The 17,008-nt window shown below is 35.7% G+C and overlaps 2 protein-coding genes across 2 annotated transcripts; both read left to right on the top strand.

Moving 5' to 3' along the window:
* The first annotated feature begins 143 nt into the window (after positions 1-143).
* LOC141813836 (uncharacterized) lies at positions 144-7,786 on the top strand. Its single transcript, XM_074701828.1, has 8 exons — positions 144-339; positions 1,465-1,502; positions 3,057-3,131; positions 3,241-3,324; positions 3,644-3,678; positions 4,806-4,891; positions 5,588-5,653; positions 7,557-7,786. Exons 1-8 carry the CDS (start codon positions 273-275, stop codon positions 7,589-7,591), a joined length of 486 nt encoding a protein of 161 aa, XP_074557929.1. The 5' UTR covers positions 144-272; the 3' UTR covers positions 7,592-7,786.
* A 4,241-nt stretch (positions 7,787-12,027) lies between these two features.
* Positions 12,028-16,578, top strand: LOC141813734 (large ribosomal subunit protein uL5c). Its single transcript, XM_074701714.1, has 3 exons — positions 12,028-12,348; positions 12,449-12,649; positions 15,984-16,578. Exons 1-3 carry the CDS (start codon positions 12,058-12,060, stop codon positions 16,320-16,322), a joined length of 831 nt encoding a protein of 276 aa, XP_074557815.1. The 5' UTR covers positions 12,028-12,057; the 3' UTR covers positions 16,323-16,578.
* The last annotated feature ends 430 nt before the right edge of the window (positions 16,579-17,008 follow it).

Below are 17,008 nucleotides of genomic sequence, written 5' to 3'. Positions count from 1 at the left end.
ATACCTGAATCCGAATCGATCGGGCTGGAAGTAATGGATCCGTTGAACCGATTACCAGTCCGGCTGAATCCGAACTGGTTCCGGCAGGGGTAGGGTCTAGGCGAATATAATGAGCCACTCGGTCACCTCGGTAGAAACGACGTGTGCCCCGTTGGGAAAGCGGCGCGGCTTCTAGGGTTTCGGTGAGCGGTAAAGCAACCGCGCAATCGTCGTCATCCGAACCGATCCCTCCTTGAGGTCTTCGATCTCGATCCGGATCTCGCCAGTTGATCATGGTGAGGGGCAGGTTCAAGGCCAAGCCCACCGGCCGGAGAAACTTTTCCACGCCTGAAGAGATGGGTGATGCTCTCTAATCCCTTTTATCTTTTCCTTTTCTTGCTTTTGCATGTTCGGACCCTGACAATATTTACTTACGATGTGTTAATTCCTCGATGTATTGTTTACTGCTTGCATTTGATCAATTGCTTGATCTGATAGTGGCGTGGCCTAGTGAGTCTCTGTTTCTGAATTAGATATTTTACCTTTGATGTTACCCTAATTGGTTTAGGTCAATGTTTGGTTAAACTGAGTTTTCACTTCACTCGTGTTGTATAGCTGACCACTCAAATTTCATACGAGTGCATCCAAATTCTATTTCATTGTAGAACGTTTTGAAGTAACTAAAGAAAAATATGCAGTTAGACATAACAATATGGAACCTAATCATGACTTCATGTGCTCAGAAAGTAAGTTGATTTGATAATTTCTTCTTGGTATCCTGAAAAAAAGTGAGGTTATGCCTTCATAGACAATCTAGTTGTTGCTTGGATAGCCATGTCTTTTTCTCTAACACGTTCTTTCACAGCGCCAATGACAACTTTGTTTCACTTTATGAATACTAATTTAGCTTTATCAAAATTTTGAATTATTTCTGCTTAAGTTTCTAAGACTAGAAGTGAGTTTGAAGTGATAATTTGTGAAGAAATGAATACAATATTGTTTTCTGCAAATGACTTCTCTTTCTATTTTTTCACATTATTTTTTTTCTTGAAATAGTGCTAGGAATATAAATAGATCTGTAGGATCTTTGGTCCTGGCCATTTCTTACTATTGTGATGCACAGTATGTTTTCTTGAATTCCTCATTCCTAATAAAATGTGGTTTGAGTGGATCTGCAACTTCACTTAGCTTATCTATTTGTAAATTGTCTTAAATTGAGTTTGAAGAAATCTGTAGTATGAAATTAAGATGCTTCCCTTTTATTTGTTGCTGCTAAATAATTATCTTTGCTAAGGATATATTTAGGTTTCCAATGGGTTCTTTTTGTGTATGCCTGAGATAAGCAATTTTTAGATGTTGTAAGAATCATATATCTGGAAAAAGTATCTTACATATAGTGAATATTTTAATTGGATAGTTCTGTCTTTTCTTATGTGCTCCAAGCTCCTCTGCATGACATGCTTTATCTATTCAATGAAATTGCAGCTGCTGGCTCCTCTGCTCGTCCTCGCACCTTCAAACAGGTTGGCAGTTTTTTATGCTTGTTAAATGAGCAGGATAATGTCTTCTATTTTCTTTGGAAAATCTTGGATGTAGCAATTACTTAATTGGTCTCCTTTTGCATTGCTCATATAATGATACTCATTGTTACAAAGATTTTTTTTCTCCCCACACGATTCTTTGAATGTTATTGATGATTGTTTTTTATGCAATTTTGTCAGAATCTAATTCCTTTCCCCCGGACCCCGCATGGCGGGAGCTTCGTGCACCGGGCTGCCCTTTATCTAATTCATTTCAGTAGCTCTGACTAGGCACACTATTCCCTTTCTTGTTTGCTCATCAGATTATAGAGTATGTATAAAGCTATTCACCGTGTAGATTGACACTGTAAAAAGTCATAAAAGTATGTATCAATTGAATCAGTTTTTCCTTTTGCGCAGGGCCTTTCTATTCTGTTCTTGTGTCTGTAAGTCCCTTGATTCTAGTTGGAGAAGGATTAGATGAGAAGAGTAACATAAGAGAAGTGTTTAGAACAATGTGATGGATATAATGAAAGACGTTTATCTTTCACTAGAGGTCAAGAACCTGATATTTTATTCTATTGTTGATATTTCTTCTTCCTCATTTTCTTTTCTTTTTCTTCTGTTGAACTTGCTTGATCTCCTTCTTGGGAACCTGGATTGATGTCTTTTATCCTTTTGATTCACTTCCACATTCTTTTCCATGTAAAGCCTATCTGTTAAAGGAAAACTAGTCGATGTTAGTTTGTTACTCACCAATTCCTTCCTTGAAAGATACTATGGCTGTCATGAACTCAAAGAGGTCATAAAATGTCCTGCTATGAATTCAGATTAAAATCTCTGGATGATATTTATGACTAATTTGGTCTAAAGTCAGCTTCATAACTGTGGGTGTGGTGTGAGAATTATGGAGCTAAGAATTGGGATGGTGGGAACATGTGTAGACAAAAGTCTCTAAACAAGATAATATTATTGATTGCTATTGGACTTGACTTATAAAGATAAGGAGCACTTAATCAAAATCCATCTCTTTTTGTACCAACTGGACATCTTCAAAGAACAAAAAAGACGAAATATCAATTTGAAAAAAAGGAAAATACATGTTCTGAATTCATATCTGACCAAACTGGACAACAATTTATTTCAAGTTGGAGTTGAATGTTCAACGTCTTTGTTAACTATGCTTTATTACTATAAATGGTGAAAAGGCAACTTGTTTTTTTGTTTTCTGTTTTTTGGTTAAACATTTTACTAATTGATTGCTAGCCTGTCAGTGAGTATGCCCGGTGCACTGAAATTCTGTCGTACAATTCTGATTGGTTCAGTTGGGTACGAACTATCAGAAAATTGTGAAAGATGGGGATGCTTTTAAAGAGTTGAATTTTATTGATTTTTAAATTGAGATTTTGTAGACATTTCTCCCAAATCTTGTTAAGCATATGGTTGATGAATTTTTTTTTTATTTTATTTTTTGGGATTTCTAGGTTCTTTCTGTTATGCTATTTGTAATTTTGTGCTTTTACGTAAGGACTAAGGATATCATCATAACTAACCTAGGTTCAAGTGGAAGTTGAAGATAATGAGGATGAGGAATCTGAGGAGGAAAATGAGGACTCTGAAGATGGGACTGAGGTTACAAACCTCTTTCTTGTTTCACATATATCATTTGTCATCCTTGGGTATCCATTATGTTCTGTTTCATATTTTGAATCCTTTTTCACTGCCACTGTATCTCTTGCAGAAAAAGAAGGGCATTCTTGACATTAGTGAGATTCAAAATCCAAACCTGGTAAAGCCTAAGAATTTGAAAGCTAGAACAGCTGATGTAAGTGAAAACTGAGAAACTTCTCTTTTTCTATTGTAAATTGTAAGATCCTTTTCTGTTGAGTGACATATGCAAACTTTTTCATGTTTGCCCATCTCTATCTTTAAAAATTCATTGTGGCCTATTAATTATATTTCTCGGTGCAAAATTTTGTCTATCTAGATGACCATTTTAGTATACTAGCCTTCATACATATAGCTTCTCCATACAGTAGGTTTTTTTATTTCTTAGTTTATGAAGTACTATATTATCGCGTTTTCTTGGTTCTTGTCAATCAGTTTTGTAACATTTCATTATTTCTCTTGAAAATTCAATGCAGGTGGAGAGCACCCCTGAACTCTCTCGACGTGAAAGGTATGTAACTATTCCTTTTTTATTCTTTTCAAGGCTTTTGTTGAATTTTATCTGCACTAGTTCATTTAAGGTTCTATTTTTGTATTTCTTATTGCTTCATCCAGCTAATTTGTCATCCATGTGTTATTTATAATTAACTAATGTAATGCAAATTGTATCATATCAATTTGTAGCATCTTATCTGAACTAATTAAATAAATGAGTTAACAACATTTCAATATTTTGTAATTACTGGAAAATTAAGAACGGTGTGTCGTTGATCACAGCCCCCACTTGCACTGTTTGATTAGCTTGAATGAAATGTTAAGTGGTCAGATTTATGATGGATGCTGTGGGTGTGGTGAGGTAAATGAAAAGAGAAAACAGTAGTGAATTTTGTACATCAATTACTGATTAGCCCTTGTCTAGGTGTCTTATGGACTTTTCCAACTTTTGTCGAGTACACAGCAAACTTCATAGAAAGACATGAACTTCAATGATGCTTTTGTTTTAGTTGATCTGGGTTGACTAGCAGAAGAGGGTAGGTATGGATATTTTAGCCTGATCTGTTCCATTTGGACCACTATCCACTATGCATCATTCACTTCTCACTTCATCTGCATCGTCGTTCGTCCATTTTAATCTTGTGGCTGTCATGAACCTTTACTTTGTATCTCTACTGAAATCTTTAGGTAATAACGGGTGCAGGAAACTTCTATTTGTAATCTCCTACATATTGTTATGTTTGTTCAGCTTGCTGTGGTTTTCCAGTCTATAAGACATGAGTTCCATGGCTTGCTGTATAGTATAATGATAAGTGCATTGAACTTTTTAGGTTCACATTGATGCTTTAACAGTGACATACGAGTAATCTTTTTCATTTTAATCTACTTAAATATAATTTCTGCTTTTTCCTCTGAAATTTCAATAACTCAGCACTCTTCCATTTTTATAATACAATCATAATCCAGGTTACTGTTCTATTTCTACTATTTCATAATGTTAAACCTCAAAGATCGAAAACTTTTTATGTTGCCATAGTTCTGATGCTACTTTTAGCATCAGCTATTAGGAGCTATTTATTATATCTATTTCTTGTTTGTTAATATATTACCATCATCAATATTGTCATGATCTCTTTTCTATAGGGAAGAGATAGAAAAACAAAAAGCTCATGAGCGATACATGAGGTTGCAAGAACAAGGGAAAACTGAACAAGCTCGGAAAGATTTGGGTAAAACCAGACAACCATCTGCCTTTTGATGCCTCTATCTCTTGTTTGTTGAAGTGATTCTTTTTATAAGCTTCATGTTTTAGCAATTGACTTTTGAAAGCCACCTAGGCTCCTGACTTTTTTTACAACTTAACCATTTAATAGGATGGGATGAACTAGTAAAGTGAGTTTCTATCAAATCATACAATGTTGTTGGTGGTACCTCATGATTGGCAGTTGTTTATTGAACTTACAATCTGTGTTGTTCTGATACATCAAGCGTTTAAATATTTTTTGTCTCTCTGTTAGTAGTTAAATGGGACATCCACTGTCACAGCTCATTCCTGAAACTTTGTTTAACTTGAAGCTCGCAAGGAAAATATGTCTTTTGTTTGCTTTTGGCTCAAACTCTTTTCATGTCACTTTTGATATCTTTAGTGTACTTGAACTTTAGGCATGACTATATATTCGAGGGCAACGTTGGATTTTATCACTGGAGAAAATGCTGTGCCATCTGATGGCAATGATAGTGGTTTGGTACTTTAAGGATCTGTGCAAAAGTAAAAGAAAAAAGAGTGTGCTGTTTGAATCTTTTCTAAAGGCATCATTATCTCTTCAGAACATCAAACTAAGTTGACACATTGCACTGCATAGAAGCAATTCTTCCCTTGGTTATAATTACTAAAGTTGTCTCAATTAATTTATTATGTTTCCCAGAGCGTCTTGCATTAATACGACAACAAAGAGCTGAAGCTTCAAAGAAAAGAGAGGAGGAAAAAGCTGGTATGTAATTTCATATGTGAATATCCTTTAACTAAATCTTGTGTATTTGATTGCTTAAGTTATACTCTACATGCAAAATTATAGTGCATCTGGAAAATCCATAATCTTCAAATCGTCAATTGGTTTGGTTGGAACCATCTATCCAATTCAACTTCGGATATTATCTTGAAGCCATATTTTGTAAGAGCAAATGGTGTGGGAATGGGCATGGAGTGCAATTAAGTAGAATGGTTGATGTATTCCTTTGTTTGGTTGCATTGATGGAATGGTATGGAATGTGGTACTTTTCATTCTTATGTTTGGCATGCGCTATTGCTGTGTTGAGCAACTAATTGAGCTAACATTGCCTTTTATATTATATCTTGTATATTTCAATTCACTCAACCAACTTGACCTGCTTGGTCTTTCTGGCTCATCTAACTGTTCGATCTGTCTGATTTTGTTTTATCCATCTAGCTGACTTGGTCCATCAGGTTCATCAAGTCAGTATGCTCCTTCCATCTCCTTCAGTCAGTATATCACGCCTGGTTTGTTCAGTTTTTTCACTTTGTTCAACTTGCTTGATCCGCCCTATTTTTTTCAACACATTTGAACCTCCTGATATTTTTGGTTGCTTGGTCAATCTTTTCTACATGATGAGTCTGTCTGGTCTGGCCCTGATTGCTTGAGTAGGCTGACTTGTCCAGTTCACCAAATCACTTGATGTATTTAATCCCTCTTGTTCATTTTGTCTGCTTGTTGCAGTCCATCTGATTTGTCTAGTTTGTGTTCTTCAGCTAACTTATTGATTTTCATTTTAGATTTGAAATGAGGAACACATTATTTTCACTAGAGGTTAAATGCTTCATTCCAACTTTTAGGATCTAATTACTGGTGCAAAGGGAAGTTTGATGGCAGGAGAGAAGGAAAGAGGGATGGAGAGGAAGTGGGGGGAAAATGGGGGAGATTGTTTACTTGGTGGAGAAAGGGAAGAGGAAAAGGAGATGGGCAGGAGGAAATTGTCCAAATTACACCCCTTTGTCTTCAGTATTTGCTTGATAAACCCTTGCTGCACAATTTCAGAGACATGAGTCGTCTTTGTGTCTGGTCTTCTCTTCACTGTCCGTACCATTTGAATCTTTCCAGTAATCTGCATAACTTCATGCCACAGAATGAATGGATTGATGAATGCATCAGACAAAAGGCAAGTGTTAACCTCCTACACCCTGCAATTCAATGCTTCAGCAGTTTGCCAGCTCGAGATTGTAGCCTTCTAGAGATAGTGTAGTCTTGGTGGATCTGAGGGTGCATAGATTGCCACTTGAGTCACCATTGAGCTTGTGAAGATGCAGGAGAAGTCATCTGTAGTTTTTGGAAGCCACTCAAGGATGAAGACAAATGGTTGTTTCATCTTTCCACTTCAAATCTCCTCCCTTCCATTGCCTCCACTTGGTGTCTCTATATGTCTCTGTGGAGGAGACCTTTGTCGCTGTCTTCCCTCCTTCCCTCATTAATATTAAACAGATGATTCTGTGGTTGAAACCACCTGCGTGATCTTGGCTTCTGAGAATGAATCTGTTCTCTGCAAGTACTCTTACCCTTGAGCTATTAATACGTTGTATTACTTGTTTCATCTGAGAGTGTTCAATTCAAATATTAGAATAAAATTGTAAAAATGAGAATCCTCGATTCCATCCCACCCTCTTACACATGCCTTACGAAAGAGTTCCATTACATATTCTTACATCAATATCTACTCAAATGCCAGCCCTTTTTCAAAAGTTTTTGAGGAATTGCATTAAGATGGATAATTGTTTGAGATACTTATCTGATGTATTCACAGATTAAATAATGTACTGCTTCTGTTCACTTTTCATACTGATACCATTCCAATGTACTTAAAATCTATCTCTTAATCTTGCAGCTAAAGAACAGAAGAAGGCCGAAGCACGCAAATGATAATAATGGACAAGTGTGGTTTCCATCTGCTTGTATTTTCTAGTAAATTATGATCTTAAATTGTACTTTGCTGCATTAACATTCATTAGATATGCTCTTTAATCAGATTGAAATTTCAACGAAGTAATTTCCATAAATTTGGTTTTGTAAACAAGAATACTAAACATTATACTAAAATGTCTGCTTCAGTAAGTATCTTTGACCAAGATTGTTGGCTTCTCTTTCCATGATTTTACGTTGGCTAGCTATTCTTTTCGAAGTTCCAAAATACTGTTTTCCAAACTTGGGGGGCCTGTCCAACAGATTTTTCGTTTTGGTGACGTTTTTTTTTGTTTCTTTTATTTCGAATCCTTTATATTGCATCACTTTAATTTATTGCATTAGCCTACATTGAAAATGTTATTATTATTTCTGTTCATGTTTCTGACTCGTAGTATGTTTTCGTCAACTGATCGGTGATTCAATGACAGTCTAATAAGTGAGATATTTGACAAAAAAAAAAGAGAGTGTTTAATAAGTCCCTGCTTCAGAAAATTATCCAATCAAAAGAGAAAAATGTCAAACTTCCTTAGCTAAATATCCTTCAACAATACATCCTTCTGATATATTTTTATTTTGAACATATGACTTCAATATCTCCAGTACCTTAGATCAAAAACACGATAATAACATCAAAAAGATGTATATCCCTAACATCTCATACTCGCTCTTCGTATTAGCATCGCCCACTTCCGCAAATCTGTTCAACGTCTCCCCAACGTCCTCATTTTTTATGTTAATTTATCAAAAATACGTAGTTAATTAGTTCTTTCCACGTTTGTTATGCTTTAAAGCCAGTTATGATGCTGCTTGATTGACAAGTCAATAATAGTGCGATGCACAGTTTGAAATTTGGACTACGTTTTCATATTCGTGCTATAGAGAAATCAGTTTACCTTGTTTCAATCTTGATGCCAATTTTTTTGTATGAAGAATGGTTTCTTTGTTGGTTGTCCTTCTCTTTAACATAGTAAGATAACTTTTTGTCTACTCGGAATTTTAAGGATGTAGTGCTAGTAACTTTTCCCTTCCTTGCTGATTCTTTGAAGATGAACTGGTTTTTCAATCTGAAAGTACAATTTCAGATATAAAATTATTGTCTGCTTTACCATCCGGAGTTTAATGTGCAATCATGATGTTATCTGATACTCAAGCAATAAGTTATCTGTTTTCAGTTTTCCCATTATTTTATACATTTCAACCTTAGCCTCAATAGTATCCATAATGTAAGAAAATTACATTTGAAAGAAGCAAGTGTAAAGAGGTAGAATGCTTTAAAGAAGGCAATGATTGGAAAACCTTATGCTTCTCTTGTAAATAGGATAGAATGAGTTGGCTATTTTTAAACTAGTTCCCAAATCATTTCTCAATGCGGCTCTTGTCTGTATGCAATGGGACAAAAATTATTATGGAAGTAATTTCACATGATATCTTCCTTAGTCCAGTAGTTGTACTTAAGCTTTTGCCTTTCCAACTGGTGGCAGAGGATTCATCATATGCCTTCAGATGCTCATCAAACTCTGTCTCACCTGTAATGAAGATGATTTCTTGATGTTCATTTGTTCTTTCAATTCCCTATCAAGATTGACAAAGGTACCCTAGTACTTTGTTTTACACCTGAAGATAGATATTAGGAGACTATTGATAGTCAACATGTGTGATACTGATTTTAATTGTAAGCTGAATTTTCGTTTCCTTGTTGACATTATGTTTCTTTGTCCCTGCAATGATCATGCAAAGGATGTCATGGTTAAAGTGAACTTTGTAAGTACATGAGATGACAAACATATCGACAGTCTGAGAAATAGGGAGATGTCAAGCTTTTGTTTTGTGGAATTAGTAATATAGTCCTTTTTTTAGAGTAATGTATTAAGTTGTTAAGAACTTAACTGATATAAATGATCCGTAGAAAATATTGTACATCTCCCTTAAACCAAATAACTAATGGATCCAAGCTTTATGTTAGGTAAGTGTGGAAGTCTTAAGGAGGGAACTCTAAACAATTATGGAAGTTTTTGAAGAAGTGAACTTAAGGCAATAGGAAAGTCGTAAAGAAGTGAACTTTAGATAGGTGTGAAAACTCTGAAAGAGTGAATTCCATATAAGAGGAAGCCCTAAAGAAGTGAACTTTAGATTGGTGTGAAAGTCCTAGAAAAATGAACTTTAGTAAAAGGAAAGTCCTTGAGGAGTGAACTCTATGCGAATAAGAAGTCTTGATAGGTCAGATAGACTAGATACTAGTCATATTCTATAATGCTTTAGACCAACCTTTGTGATTCTAGAAAAAAATTAGCTTTTGAGCAACTAGATAGGAAATCCAGTCACTCGAACTTTGGGCAACTACAATTTAATCCAAGCATCTAGAAGTTGACTCAATCAAATAAATAAGCATGGATCTTTGATTAATTGGAAACATTTATTTCCAATAGACCAAAAAGGCAATCGCCCGAAGTGGGTGGGTAACATCGAGCGGCAAAAAATTAGAAAATATATTTGTGAAAAATTGAAAATTCATTTTAAGACGATTGGAATATGACTCGGTTGATGGGGCACCATAAACAACACCTATAAATAGAGCCTCAATGGTGGCATTTCAAAATAATTCGATGATCAACACAACATTCATTACTATTCTCAAAGTTGTTGTTGTTCATGTGATCTAGGAGGTTCAAGGATGAGTCTTATGGGCATTCAAGGATTTTAGAAACGATCAACTTTGTAAAGTGTATTGTATCTTTGTTATACCTTTTGCTGTAAAGATAGATTTGTAAAGAGATTTCTTCATCTTTGAGAGTTTCTTATAAGGAAAAAAGTAGTAGACTCATACTAAAAAGTAGAATTGTGGAGTAGATATATGAGAATTCTAAACCATGTAAAATTCTAATGTGTTTTTGTAATTATATGTCTTTATTTATTATTTCTATATTTCACTTCATACTAAAGATCAAACAAGTACTATTTATCTCTTTTTAGTACACTCCATCTTTTTTTTAGTAATCTAGGTATCCAACTCTTACGATTTGATTAATCTTGGAGGTGATCGACTCCACCGCAAGGAAGTTTACCATTAGCCATTAAAGTAAATCAAAAAGCATAAATGGGTCTTAGAGGACAATCTAATGTCACAAAATTTTCAAACTCTTCAGGTGTAATGTGTCATGGGTGAGATTTGAACCATTGTTGTTAGGCAGTGTGGTCAAACGGATCAACTTATAGCGGGGCGGGCTGACCCTTTAAAAACCTATAATATGGCGGGGGTGGGCTGACTCGTTATCTTAGCGGATTAGGAAATCTCCAGTCCAACCCAATTTAAGGCGAGTTGTGGGTTAGGCAGGTCAACCTACGTGCCTATTAAATAAATAAATGAAAAGTTAAATTTTTTTATGTTTGAGTTGCGAATTAGATTTGTTAAGCTCACGAGTCCGTTAAAAAAATAAAAAAATATTAAAAATTTTAAGTTTGAGTTGTGGATTAGACGGATTAAGCCCACAAGCCCATTATGTTTTCCACTTTATTTTTAAATTTTAGAAGATTTTTTTAACCCGCCGGCCACCCGAGCTCACCGCGGGCCGACCCATGTGAGTCACGGGCCTTGGCGGTTCAATCCGCTTGGACCTACCTTAAAATGGGTTGATGAAATTTCAACTTAACTCACTTAAATTATTTGGTGGGGTGGGTCAATCCAACAAACCTAATTTAAATTATCAGCTCTATTGTTAGGAGTTTGTTTCACCTCTTACCATTGCACCATAACTCCGAAATTAAATTCAGATACGTTAGTCAAGACGGGACTCTTAGGGGTGTCAATTCGAGGTGGGTCGGAGGGATTCACGTCAGGTTGAAATAAAATATTATTAAAAAATTTCACTCCGAATTTGATCAAATTCAATCCGAAACTCTAAACCTTAAATTCGAATCCGAACCAGTATAATCCGATTAACTCGGAAAGAATTTTTTTTTTTATTTTTTTGATAATTTTTTATTTTTATCTTAATATTTTATAATTATCATACTAATATTATATATAATATTTTAATTTTTAAAATAAAATTTAATTTAACTCCAAAATTTATTTTAAATTTTAAATCGGGATCCATCCAAGACAATTCGAATCCGACTCGAACTTCATCCAATCCAAAATTCTCAATCTGAACCCGACCTGAATCCGAAAACTCTCCGTTCTAATTTGATTTTTTTTTTAATTGGATGAATCGGATTAGCGGATCGGGTCCATTTTTGACACCCATAAGGACTCTCCCTGGATATAACGGAAATTGTAATATCATAATCAAAACAATATAAAATAAATCCAAAAAAGTAAATTTCATAAATCAGACCCTTTTTTTGAAAAATAAATATAAAGTAAAACTGGATAATCTCTGCACTCCAATCCCAATTTCGCATCCACATTTCGTCTATCAGCCTAAATGGCGACTGCAGCCGTCCCGTTGCCCTCCGCTGCTCGCCTCTTGTTGCCCTCCACGCAGCCTCCCCATTGCTTAGCTCACCGCTTGCCCGCCCTCCGTTTCAACTCCGTCGGCCGGAGCCTGGCAGCGAGGGCCGCGGCTGTCACTGCCCCGTCTCCCCTCACGTCCTCCTCCGGCATCGTCCTCGTTGACCATTCTGAAGCCGAGAAGGTCAGCCGCCTCAAAAGCGCCTACCTCGAGAAGGTCGTTCCCCTCCTAAAAGAGGAGTTCAGCTACAAAAACATCCACGAGGTTAGGGCTTCTTTCCTAACTAGAGTTTGCCTTCATCAGCCGTCTCTGTAAATATACGTGAGGTTTAAGTTGTGAACTTTTCTGTCGCGTCTTACTTTAGATTCCAAAGATCGAGAAGATAGTGGTGAATTGTGGGATGGGAGACGCAGAACAGAACTCAAAAGGGTTGGAGGCGGCGATGAAAGACTTAGCAGTGATTACCGGGCAGAGGCCCGTGAAGACGAAGGCAAAAAATTCTATTGCAACATTTAAGCTCAGGGAGGGTGCCACTGTCGGCATTGCTGTCACCCTCCGAGGTAATGTAAGCGACACTGCCGAACCACCTTAATTTGAGCTCGTTGCACCGAATTATTTAGATTGTAAAATTATTTATTTTATCCATTCTTTGGTTTGAACATTCGATACTATCTCAGCAGTAGAATAACTTAACAACTCAAAGGTGCGCCAAAATCTAATAATCAAATGGGCAGCAATCTCAAAATGTAAGAATGTCATTGGTTTCGGAACACAAAGTAACTAGGAACTAACCTAAGAAGAATTGAAGAAGATGTAATGCAATTAGTGTTTGTCTAAACCCTAAACAACAACAACAACAACAAAATCTTCTTCATTGATGCTCCCATTCCTGCATAGGTGAAGAACAAGCAACCATGAAAGTACAATAAAACATATGTAGCAAGAATAAAATAACAGCATCAAGATTTTTGTCAAAAACCTTTGTGAATGATGGGTAAAAAATAATGGGCAAATGAGGAGAATCCACTATATGAGAAGTAAATTTTACTAGGTTACCTAAACTTGTAAACTAATGGAAATAGAACAAGAGAGATAAATAACCTCACAGAATATTGTCTTTAAATTTGAAAGCATTAAAGATTATAGAAGGAAGAAAAAGACAAAGAAAAAAAAACAGTCCTATTTCTTCCTCTCTCTCAATTTTTCTCTTTCTTTCTCTTCTCTCTTTTCTGTTAGCTCTTATGCTTCGGAAACATGCAAATTTGTAAAGAATTAAAATTGAATACAAAATCCTTGAAACATAATGAAGCCAAAAATACTTATGTTATTCTCGAATCCAACTATTTTATGTGAACATTTGTCAAAAACATAATTACAAGAATTTAGGTTATCGTACATAACATTAGAACTTTGGAAATAATCTAACAATCGCTTCATAATCTCTCGCCGAGAATTAAAATGGCCTCTATCAAATCTTTAAGCGATTCTTCTTCTTCAACAAAGTCTTGGCATGCTAACACAATGACATTGAGTTGGCACACTGTGACACAAGCATTGCTGATCTAGTTATTCGTCACTTTGACAACTTTTCATCTTTTTTCCCAGCATGATGCTAGCCAGTAATCATCTTCTTCACTCTCGTCAACATGACAACAGAAACCTTATCATTTTTGACCTTTTCAATATTTCATCCTTCCTCTTTTTTACCTCATTGGCACAGGACTAGGCATGCCAATGTGCCACCTGCAATTTTGTTTTGATTTTGAACCAATATCCTAGTGTGGAATGAGGCTTTAAACCTTGATATAGTGATGTTTTATCATTAAAAGAGAGTCTAATGTTTCATCGCCTTGACAAATTTTTTTATTGTTTCATTTTTCACCACATTGGGGCGAAAACAAACTAAGGAAAAATTGAGTAGATTTTAGAGCTTTTAGTTCTCAAATGTTTCCATTTAGGTAGACAATGAATAGGATTTTTTTCATATGCTGTTGTCTTTTCACCTTATATTTTACCAAAATAATTCTTTTTTGACTAATATTGATGGAGGACAGAAAATTAGAAAATTGTTTTTTTTGTGAATAAATTCAAAAATATGTAATTAGAGTTAGTATACTAAATAAACACATTAATTAATTTAGGAGAAAATCCTTTTTAAATCCAAAAAAGCTTGTAGTTTTAAAATAATTTTCCTTTAGTTAGAAATTGTAATTTTGGTAACATGTGAAGTTATGTGTCTCTGTTTATGTCACAGTGCCTTGCATAAGCTTGTTTCTAGTTTTTGGAGAGTAGCTGGATGAGGGAAAAGGATCAAGGGTGGAAATGGATTAGCAATGGAAAAGGAAAAGAAAAAAAAAAAGAGAGAAAGAGGGGAGGAGGAAAGGAAGAAAGGGAGGAAAAGGGGGAGGAACTCATTTGAGCTTGGTATTGTAGCATGGTTGCAAGCTCATGGCGGCTACGACATGGCCGACAAGCTCGTGGCAATTGCAACATGTCAACGAGCTCACGGTGGTTGATGGCCTTTAGCTTGCAGTCATCACAAGCACGCGACTAGGCCGTGGTTGGTGAGTGGTTTGATTCAGTAAGAAGTGGTATGCGGTGACAGTTCGTTTGTGATTCGGTAGGAGGGAAGGAAAGTTTGTTTCCGCCCAATTTGGGATGGATGAATGATCTAAGGATTTGGAATCCGTCCTTCCTTTAATTTTACCCCAAGTAAGCGAAGGAAACGGGCTCGACTTCTGTGCAATCAATCCTTCGTCCATCCTTCAGGGTAAATCAGAGCATTAGTGGTCATTAATTTTAGTTAATTGTACCTTGATCAACTTAGTTCAAGTGGAAGAAGCTCAAGGTTGCATATGGTTACAACATAATAACCCTGAGTTTAAATTATCACTTGTGCCCACTAGTGTATTTCATAATGCATGTGATCACTAGAATATTCAATTTTTATTGATTTGTTAAGATTGTTGAGCCTATATTATCACTTATGCCCACTAGAGTATTTCATAATGCTTGTGATCACTAGAATATATAATTTTTATCATTGTGTTAAGATTGTTGAGCCTGTATTGAAACCATGTGAAGCAATTCATCTAATTCTTTAATTTATCATTCACAAAAAATAATTAGGTTATGATACTCCATGGTATGTCTCAGTTTGTAACTTAGTTTGTTGCTTACTACTAGATTGTCTTCATCCACCTATGTTTAGAGTAAGGAACTCAATAAAGGTACAGGTTCATTCTTCTTTGTGAGAATGTAACATACATGCTCATTATTTTTGAGATTATTGGTCAAAACTGTAGCTACTCAGGTATTATAATCTTTAAATTGCACTTTCATTACAGTCCAATGTTTTTCTTGACAAAAGATGTACCGAGAAAAATGGGTCATGCCAGATAGACTGATCAGGCAAATTATGCTAATAAGATGAGTAAGACAACTAATTTTCATTATGAAAATTATTCTCATGTATTCCTTATAACCTTCCTACCAACTAAATAGAAAAAAAAATTCTATCATTGCATTATGTAAACCAAACTAAGAAATACTTTGTCTATTCTTTGTGTATGCTATTCCTTAGGAATAACTTGTCTATTCCATTTTGTCAACTAAGTGCCATTAGTTTCCACGCATTGGAATCACATTGCTGGATATTTGTTGGTTATGATAATTTATTCAATATTTTTTTAGGGGCTAAATCTTCATTTTTCTTTTTCTAATTTTCCCAGTCACATGATTTCTGTAATTATGCAGCACTGATATGTGAAACCATGTAAAGCTGCAATCTGATGTCATTTCTTCTATTAACTTGTGAAGTTAACTTCCTCCGAATCATGAAGGATACTCCTTTTCTTGCCATTTTACTTGTGTTTTTTTTCCTTCCCAACTTAATGTAGGTGATGTTTTCCTTCCTTGATCGTCTCATAAACTTGGGTCTTCCAAGGACCAGGGATTTCCAAGGTGTAAACCCAAATAGTTTTGATGGCCATGGAAACTACAGCGTAGGCTTCCGAGATCAAAGTATGTTTCCAGAGATCCGATATGAAGCCCTGGGCAAGCAGAGAGGAATGGATGTTTGCATCACAACGACAGCAAAAACCGACAAGGAAGCTCATAGACTACTTAGTCTTCTTGGCATGCCGTTTCGAGAAGGTGGAGGTCCGTCAACAGTGTTAGTGCCCAAGAAGAAGAGAAAGGCTGCCCATTTTGATGGCAAGGCTAAGGGAAGAAAGTAGTTAACTGTGCCCTGCCTTGAGAATTCAGTCTACGCATCCAAGGTTTTACATGATTCAGCCAGGTTTGCTCAAGAGGGTATAGGTTTATTAGGTAACCTCGAGTTTGAATATTGTTCTGCGCTACTTTTCTTATCTGGTGGTTGGATTATGTAGATTCAGTCAAATGCCAAGGGGCTATGTATTATTTGATCCAGACAATATCTACTTTATTTACTCAAGTATATGCTATTTCATTATCCCACCTTTAAACAATTAACAGCACGGTGTATTATGGTTGATGATGCCCTTCACTTGAGAATTTGATACAATTTGTTTAATACAAAATTCCAAGTCGTGGACTGCTCATTTGTCCAACAAAGCTGTCATGCATCCCATAGCTACTACGCATACTGTGCAAATTGTACACTGTGCATTCGCTACTGACAATTTTTCTGGGGATGTGATTAAAGTGGTCTGATGGTTAGTTGACTTTTTTTCTCAATAGTTCTTTTCAAATTGAAGAACAAATCATTAATGCATAGCTTGCTTAGCAGAGAATAAAAGAAATTTCTTTTTGAAAATATCAGATAGCTAACTAGTATTAAGTTGAGATGTAACTTATTGATATGATCAGCATTCTCTCTTACTATTGTGATGCACAATATGTTTTCTTGAATTCCTCATTCCTAATAAAATGTGGTTTGAGT

Source organism: Curcuma longa, chromosome 20 (assembly GCF_044706935.1).
Source record: "Curcuma longa cultivar G26 ecotype Majalengka, Jawa Barat chromosome 20, ITB_CL_G26_1.1, whole genome shotgun sequence".
In the NCBI taxonomy this organism is placed as follows: domain Eukaryota; kingdom Viridiplantae; phylum Streptophyta; class Magnoliopsida; order Zingiberales; family Zingiberaceae; genus Curcuma; species Curcuma longa.
Note: the sequence above shows the minus strand (reverse complement) of the source record. Positions and strands in the feature narration are given on the sequence as shown.

Coding starts and splice junctions, on each gene's coding strand:
- LOC141813836 (XM_074701828.1), top strand. CDS start 273: ATGGTGAGGGGCAGGTTCAAGGCCAAGCCCACCGGCCGGAGAAACTTT. Junction 340..1,464: donor TTCCACGCCTGAAGAGATGG/GTGATGCTCTCT, acceptor ATGAAATTGCAG/CTGCTGGCTCCTCTGCTCGT. Junction 4,892..5,587: donor ACAAGCTCGGAAAGATTTGG/GTAAAACCAGAC, acceptor TATGTTTCCCAG/AGCGTCTTGCATTAATACGA.
- LOC141813734 (XM_074701714.1), top strand. CDS start 12,058: ATGGCGACTGCAGCCGTCCCGTTGCCCTCCGCTGCTCGCCTCTTGTTG. Junction 12,349..12,448: donor GCTACAAAAACATCCACGAG/GTTAGGGCTTCT, acceptor GTCTTACTTTAG/ATTCCAAAGATCGAGAAGAT. Junction 12,650..15,983: donor CTGTCACCCTCCGAGGTAAT/GTAAGCGACACT, acceptor AACTTAATGTAG/GTGATGTTTTCCTTCCTTGA.